The sequence below is a fragment of the Benincasa hispida genome, chromosome 6 (genome assembly GCF_009727055.1).
Source record: "Benincasa hispida cultivar B227 chromosome 6, ASM972705v1, whole genome shotgun sequence".
In the NCBI taxonomy this organism is placed as follows: domain Eukaryota; kingdom Viridiplantae; phylum Streptophyta; class Magnoliopsida; order Cucurbitales; family Cucurbitaceae; genus Benincasa; species Benincasa hispida.
In genome coordinates this window covers 15,245,197-15,253,407 of record NC_052354.1, presented here as the reverse complement: position 1 = coordinate 15,253,407, position 8,211 = coordinate 15,245,197, and the positions used below count along the sequence as shown (strand labels likewise).

The 8,211-nt window shown below is 36.7% G+C and overlaps 1 protein-coding gene and 1 non-coding gene across 4 annotated transcripts; both read right to left on the bottom strand.

Moving 5' to 3' along the window:
* Positions 1–908: 908 nt before the first annotated feature.
* TRNAS-GCU lies at positions 909–996 on the bottom strand. Its single transcript has one exon. It is a non-coding gene; the product is annotated as a tRNA-Ser (tRNA).
* A 1,456-nt stretch (positions 997–2,452) lies between these two features.
* On the bottom strand, positions 2,453–7,048 carry LOC120080034 (protein MAIN-LIKE 2-like). 3 transcript variants are annotated; one of them, XR_005482394.1, is made up of 6 exons: positions 6,666–7,048; positions 6,204–6,421; positions 5,450–6,082; positions 5,131–5,295; positions 4,108–5,048; positions 2,453–3,485 (listed from the first exon to the last, which is right to left on the bottom strand). XR_005482394.1 is itself a non-coding variant. In XM_039034569.1 (5 exons), exons 2-5 carry the CDS (start codon positions 6,291–6,293, stop codon positions 4,482–4,484), a joined length of 1,455 nt encoding a protein of 484 aa, XP_038890497.1. In that variant the 5' UTR covers positions 6,294–6,421; positions 6,666–7,048; the 3' UTR covers positions 3,978–4,481. The 3 variants fall into 3 exon arrangements, 1 of the variants encoding a protein (XP_038890497.1); XR_005482395.1 differs by having other exon boundaries at positions 4,168–5,048; XM_039034569.1 differs by lacking the exon at positions 2,453–3,485 and having other exon boundaries at positions 3,978–5,048.
* Positions 7,049–8,211: the final 1,163 nt, after the last annotated feature.

The window sequence follows — 8,211 nt, the reverse complement described above, 5'->3', positions numbered from 1 at the left end:
TTCTCTTTTTATTGGAGAATTGAAGGATTTTTGATTGGCTGAGTTCAAATCAAAGAAAGGTTTTTTGACCTACTTTATGTTATTAATTTTTCCCTTATCCCTTATATCATAGGATAATAGGGGATTAATAACTCAATCAAATCAAAAGAAATACAATTATCTTCAAGAACAAGAAAAAAAAAATTGTTATGCTTAATATCTTAAGTTTCATCGGTATCTGTCTTAATTCTTTCCTTTATTCAAATAGTTTTTTCGTCGCCAAATTGCCCGAGGCCTACGCTTTTTTGAATCCAATAGTGGATGTTATGCCAGTAATACCTCTATTCTTTTTTCTATTAGCTTTTGTTTGGCAAGCTGCCGTAAGCTTTCGATAAGATTTTGAATACTGTCCGAGACAAATTCATGATTTACTGAGAAAAAAAAAAAAGATTCTAACTAGTTATAAGATCAGATAAGTTGTACATACAATCACTCTCATTTTCTTATTCTTAACTTTTTTCCTTTGAACGACCCTATTAGAGTCCCCCACAATATATAATTGTGGGTATGAAATCCAATTTTTCGTAATCAACGACTCAACTCTGAAAATTTTTTCCTATTTCTAGAAATCATTTCACTGCATTTCTTGGTGTCAAAACAGGTTAAAATAGAGAATCTATTCTTTTTTTTTTAATGATCTTGGAGATTGTGTAATGCTTACTCTCAAACTATTTGTTTATACAGTAATAATATTCTTTGTTTCTCTCTTCATTTTCGGATTCCTATCTAATGACCCGGGAAGTAATCCAGGACATGAAGAATAAAAAAAATCTGATTTTTTTCCTTGCTTGATTTTGAAATGTTCTTAACATTTTATCCATTCCACATCTTTCCTCAACTATAAAAAAATACCAAGTAATTGACAGAAACGGAAAGAGAGGGATTCGAACCCTCGGTACAAAAAAATCGTACAACGGATTAGCAATCCGACGCTTTAGTCCACTCAGCCATCTCTCCCCAAATTGAAAAAGGATAATTACTATCATACATTGTATAAAAAATTGAAAATGAAGGCTTGAAAAAAGCCCTTCTTTATCTCTCTTTATTATTTTTCCGGTTGGGCAGTGAGGGTCGGAGAAGGGCAATCACTCATTCTTAAAACCAGCATTCTTAAGACCAAAGAGGTGGGCGGAAAAGGGGGGAAAGCTCTCCGTTCCTAGTTCTCCTGTAGCTGGATTCTCTAGAACCACAAGAATCCTTAGTTGAGATTTTGAGAAGAGTTGCTTTTTGGAGAGCACAGTACGATGAAAGTTGTAATTTTTTTTTTCAAATTTGTAATCTAATCTTTTTCCTCAAAATATTGAAATAAAAAAAAAATTCACTCTTGACAGTGATATATGTTGTATATGTAAATCCTAGATGTGAAAATATGCGGAATTCCTATGAAAAAAAAAAAAAAGAAAAGAAAGAAAGGGTATAGGTAAAAAAAAAAGAAAAAACTAATGGAGCACAGAATATATGAAATAGATTCCAAAATATTAGAACAAATATTAGAACTATGATTCATACTTATCAGACCTCGTGGCCGAACTCCGAAAAAAAAAAATTATTCTCCTGCACCCTAGATGGCGAGAGTCCAGTAGCCGAAAGCATCACTAGCTTACGCTCTGACCTGAGTAGCATGGGGCACGTGGAATCCCGTGTGAATCAGCAAGGACCACCTTGCAAGGCTAAATACTCCTGGGTGACCGATAGTGAAGTAGTACCGTGAGGGAAGGGTGAAAAGAACCCCCATCGGGGAGTGAAATAGAACATGAAACCGTAAGTTTTCAAGCAGTGGGAGGAGACCAGGACTCTGACCGCGTGCCTGTTGAAGAATGAGCCGACGACTGATCCTATCTTTGTTCGTTCCGTTTGAAGAAAGGAAAGATCCCAAAGAATCGATCTTTTTTTAGTTGTTGAATCTCTCTTTGATTGTTCAGTGTGTTGGGATGTACTATTAAACCAAAATTGGGATTATCCGCTAAGAATTATGGTAAAGTAGTTTATGAATGTCTACGCTGTGGACTTGATTTTACCAAAGATGATGAAAACGTGAATTCCCAACCATTTATGCGTTGGAGAGACCGTTTCCTATTTTGTGCGGAAGCTATTTATAAATCACAAGCTGAAACAGGTGAAATCAAGGGACATTACTTAAATGCTACTACAGGTATATGCGAAGAAATGATCAAAAAGGTTGTATTTGCCCGAGAATTGGGAGTTCCTATCGTAATGCATGACTACTTAACAGGTGGATTCACTGCGAATACTAGCTTGGCTCATTATTGCCAAGATAATGGTCTACTTATTAATGGAATTCCTTGTTGGCTCTCTGTAAAATACTCATTTGGATGAGGGCTTCCAAAAACATCGTAAGCTAAACCCGTGCTGACGAATAACCAACCTGCAATGAATAGAGAAGGTATAGTAATGCTATGAATGACCCAGTATCGAATATTGATGATAATATCAACAAAAGAACGTTCTCCTGTGCTTCTAGACATGCCGAGCTCAAATCAATTCGATTAGGCACTCGCCATCTATTTTCATTGTTCAACTCTTTGACAACACGAAAAAACCATTGTTCAACTCTTTGACAACATGAAAAAACCAAAAAAAGCTTTGTCCTCCCTCTCTATCTATCCAAGGGATGGAAGGGCAGAGGCCTTTGGTGTCCCCTCCGGTCAAGAATTAGGGCTCACAATCACTAGCCAATATGCTTTTCTCTCATGCCTTTCTTCGCCCGAACCGCCCGGATCCCACGAGTGAATAGAAAGTTGGATCTACAATTGGATCTCACCTGAATCACCCATCTATCCTCCTGAGGAGAAGTTTGGTTTTCAAACCCGGTTCGAAGGAGAAGTACGCCATGCTAATGTGCCTTGGATGATCCACATCTCAGGGGGAGGTGGTAGTTCTTTTTTCTCGTTCTTGAAGTGATTCAAATTGAATGATGAATCCATTTCTTCTCGCCTCTTTGCCAAGAAGACTTCCATCTCCAAGTTTAACTCAAACGTAGCTCGCTTCTTTTTGGGTGTGAAGCAGTGTCAAACCAAAATACCCACAAGCATTAGCACTCCCTGAAAAGGAGGTGATGCAGCCGCACCTTCCAGTACGGCTACCTTGTTACGACTTTCACTCCAGTCACTAGCCTTGCCTTCGGCATCCCCCTCCTTACGGTTAAGGTAAGGACTTCGAGCATGGCCAACTCCCATAGTGTGACGGGCGGTGTGTACAAGGCTTGGGAACGAATTCACCGTCGTATGGCTGACCGGCGATTACTAGCGATTCCGACTTCATGCAGGCGAGTTGCGCCTACAATTCGACTGAGGACGGGTTTTTAGAGTTAGCTCACCCTCGTGGGATCACGATCCTTTGTCCGGAGCATTGTAGCACGTGTGTCGCCCAAGGGTTGCACTCGTTGCGAGACTTAACCCAACACCATTTAACGTTTGAACCATCATCTGAAATGAGTTCCATAAAACAAGAAAAAATCCTATTTTGAAAATAACTAAAATATTAATAATAATAAATAAAACATGTGGTAAGCACGTAATATGTGGGTGGCTACCCCGAAGTACTAACTTATTATGAGGTAGTATATTATTATGCGTAGTATCTCATTGAACAACCACTACGTCTATGTTCTTTCGTGTCGAAAGTATGGATCCACTTAAAAACTTATAATCCGAACTCTTTTTTTTTTACTATTCAAAAAAAAAAGTTATACAGAAGGATCTATAAAATAAACCAAAAACAAATTTAACTATATTAGAGTTAGGATATTTCTTAGCAAATGAAAAAATCACCAAAAAAAGAAAAAAGTACTCTTAAGTTATAAATTCAACAAAGAAGTTATGGTTTCCACTGATCATCAATCAACTAATTATTAAAAAAGGAGTTAGATATTTCTTAGCAAATGAAACAAAATTAAATTTTAAAATTAAAAATAAAAATTAAAAAAATAAAAAATAAATAAAAAGTAGGTATTCTTGAGTTATAAATTCAACAAAGAAGTTACTATTTCCAGTGATCATCAATCAACTAATTATTGGAAAATGTCACCCAATGAATAACTTTCAATACCTCAGTGTTGCTTGAAATATTCACTCTTCAAAATAACAAAGGAAAAATGAGGGAGGGTACCCAAATTGCATTGATGCAGAGAATTTCTAAAACTTTGCATCAAACATCTACTGAAGTCCATTGATTCCCAATTGCCCAAACTCTTGTAGGCATATCTAAATTGCCCAAGGTCCATTGTTCGTCTGGTGTGCAAAGGCAAATTAAGATTTCCATCAACATCAGAGAGATCCCAAGAACTGCCTCATACATCATCAAGTGTGAAACGTTTCCACCACTGGCATTTTGTGGATCTACCCTGAATAAACCATATTTGAAAGCTCAAAAGAACCTTGGCTTTTAGTGGGTAATGAAGATTAACCATCGTCCCTATTTGATTAGCCTTCCCTCTTGCGTTTCCCGGTACGTTTTGCACTATCCCCTTCGCTGGGTGAATCAGCATATTTTTCTGTCCAACATTTATGTACCATAGTTTTCACATTACTAAATAACTTTCGATCCTCGCGATCCATCCCATTCGTGGAGATTGAATTTACTATTTTCACAACTTCATGCATAGCCTTAATTGTTTGCCTAAATCTTGACTCCCACGACTCGGCTCGTCCAACAAATTTACGGGTGATCTTTTCATACCATTGCAAATACTCACTTTCGTCTACACAATCAATGCCATTATAGATAAGTTCATACCGGTCTGACCATTCTTTGAGATCTAATGGGAGTTCCTCCTTGCTATCCATTAAAGAAATTTTCCGCTTCCAATCCTCAACGTCCTTTGGAATAGGTTGAGGCAGGCCAAACTGTCTCAAACATCGGTCTGGAAGATGCTTCTCAGCCTTATCAAAACAAATTAACATTGTTCTTGATGCACGCAAGACCAAACTGTTCTTGATATCTTCTGGTACAACAGAAAAGTCCATATCCTTGTAGGGAAGCCATTGTACCTATACATCAAATAAACGAAAAAGTCATACCGTCTTCTATTTTACAGAAGGGGGAAAACTAAAAGTATTATAGGCAACTTACATCGGAGGGTTGAAGAGAATCCAAGGCCTTGCGGTATGTGGGCAAATTTATTCCCATTCGGGAACCACTTCTATTTTCCGTCCATTTAAGTAGAAATGGGAAACAATTCTCTGGCTCCTTTTTTAATTTGGGTCGGCCAATATTCAAGTGATAATAACTCCAACACTGTTATAAAGGTGAGGAAAAAGTCCAGATCGGGTGTCAGCATTTTAATGAGAACACGACATTTGCAGAGACATTAGACAATCATAATTGCATCGACTCTAAGCTACCAACGTTATTCTTCAACACTAAAAGAAAGAGCAACGAGCTTACATGCCTGCAGAAGTGTTAAAGAACCGCTGATGGTGCGCTGAGATTTAAGAGAAGCATTGCCTAGTGCTCTATACAAGAAAGCCAAAGCAGCAGCACCCCAAGCATACTTGCCAGCCTCATCAAAATTCTTGAATAATGAAAGGTACATGACACTAACTTTGTTCCCACTCGTTGAAGCAAATATAGTACTGCCTAACAAGTATAAGAGATATGCACGAGTAGAATACTCTATTTGTTCGATCCCTGCATCTTCTGGACATTCTGAGAAAACCTCCTTCAACCAAGTTAGCTTCACAGCACCCTTGAAATCTGTTGGTGCTTTCCCAAGTAAATTTTCACAAAGTGACTTGGGGTCAACATCCACATCTGTGACAGGTTTTCCATCAATCGATAGCCCAAGTAGAAGAGCAACATCTTCAAGCGTTATTGTCATTTCTCCAACTGAAAAATGGAAGGTGTTAGTTTCCTTTCTCCATCTCTCCACAAGTGCTGAGATGAGCGCACAGTCAAGGGTTACTGCTGGCATCAATCTCAAGTACCCAAATCCAGCCTTTTCAACTAGCTCAATCTGTTTTCCTGTAAGTTTCCATCTCTCAAGAATAGATGTATGCTCTAAACATCTAAGCACACCTCTTTCCTGCAAATGTTTTAAATACATACCAGTGAGAATATATCTCTCAACCTCTTTATATTTACCGGGTTATAAAATGGATACAAAATAACTGATCAAACCTACAACAAGACTAAAAATCCAATACCTTTCCATCCCAAATGTCTGATGATATGTGATTATCTTGCTCTTTGAGAATTAAAGGATCATCTGGTCCAGGAGTTGCACTGGAGTCCATTTTCTTGGTTAAAGATTGTAAACAACTCAAAGAAACAGGGTGGCATACACCGAATTTAAGCTTCAGCCATAAAAGAAAACCTCACACGGTCATCGGCGAAAGCAAAACAAGTTCATTCCATTGCTTGCCTGAATTTCAAATATCATACCTTAATTAAAAAATGCCCTTAAGATTAAATTTTCAAATTCTTCAACCAGCTGGAGCATTCACATTCAGGGTTAAGTTCGAAAACAACAAGAGTAAGTTCGTAATAACCCATTGGATCTCGTCAGTTGATACAGGCAGATAAGTAAAATTAAAAAACGAATTCAATTTCAAAACAGAGTACTGTGGAATTTTCCAGCGTAATCGAACATTGGAATAAATAAATACCTAGAGATTGGAATTAGAAAGTAGGGCATTGCGTTCAGTTGCTATAGATGGAACGCAATTGCCGGAGGGCGCTGCAGTGCTATGGAGAGGAGGGATTAGGTCCATCGGGGGTTTTATTTCTTTATGTTGACTGATTAACTCAGACTAAACAAGATCGAAGGGTAAGAGGCGGAGAACGGAGGTGCGGCGAACGACAGACGGCGGACGACTGAGGTGCAGTTCGACAGACGGCTATGCTTACACTCGACACAATGAACGATGAACTGAAAGGAGAACGGTGTGATCGGCAGCGAACGGCGGCGAACTGCGTTTTGGGTTGCAAATGAACGGCGGCGAACGAGTTGGTGTTGGGACAGAACAGAACGTGAAAAGGAGAGAAAGGACAAAACCCTAAAAACTATATATATTAAAAACCGGTTCGGATTGAGTTGAGTCAAAAATTCTTTCTGAATATGCAAACCGAATCGAACCGGTCGGTCTAGACATTTTGGACCCCTCTCAAACAAAAGATTTGGCTAATCCAACCCGATAATAATAACCACCTTCTTAACCGTAAATACTCCAGCTAGTTGAGAATTTTGAAATTCCAATTTTGAGGCTCTTAAGAAAAAATAAAATAAAATAATATATATAAATCTTAAGAATAGATGTCAATTGTTAAAAAAATAATAATAATATAATAGAGATGTCAATTTACTCACGTCCGGAAAAAGATTGGGAATCTATTGAATCGAGAATGAGGGAGGAAGTTGAAAAAAATTTCTTTGGTTGACTAAATAGGGATTTTTCGTCTTCAACTCGATCAAGATTAATGTAGGTAATATTTTGTGGATTATATATTCAACTATCAGTGTTTTTAAATTTTCATTTCAAAATTTTCGTAAGACTTCTTGTAATATTTTAAATTAAAAAAAGGAAATTTTTTTTCTAAGGAATCTAAGAATTTTCGCACATGGAGATTGAAATAGACAATGGAAGTCAGATGAGGATGAATAAGTTTCGTCCCATGGATATCTCTAATCTTAAGAACCTTTTTAATGTAGTTATTTTGAAGAGGTAGAAGTATTTTCTAGATTCAAGGAGTGAGTATGCGGTTGAAACATGTAGGCCCCATTTTAATAGTTTAGTTTTTTGTTTTTGTTTTTTAAAATAAAGCCTTTACATTTGTTACAATGATTATAAATTGTTGAATTCTTAGCCAAATTCGAAAAATAAAAATAATTTTTTGAATGTTACTTTTCCAATTCTCAAAATTTGACTTCGTTTTTTAAACAATTGATGAAAAATAAAGGAACAGATTTGAAGGTGTGAATAGTTTAAAACAAAAATAAAAAACAAAATGATTACCAAATAGGATCGTGTTTTTTTTAAACATTAATGGTAGATTATGTGATTCAAATTGTTCAAAGTTATCATATCCAAAAATAAAACAAATAGTTCAAAATTATCATATCAAATATATATATCATTCAAATTTAAAAAACAATATATAATTTTTTTTTTATTGTTTTTAAATTTTAGAAGCATACTTATATTGCTCAAGCAA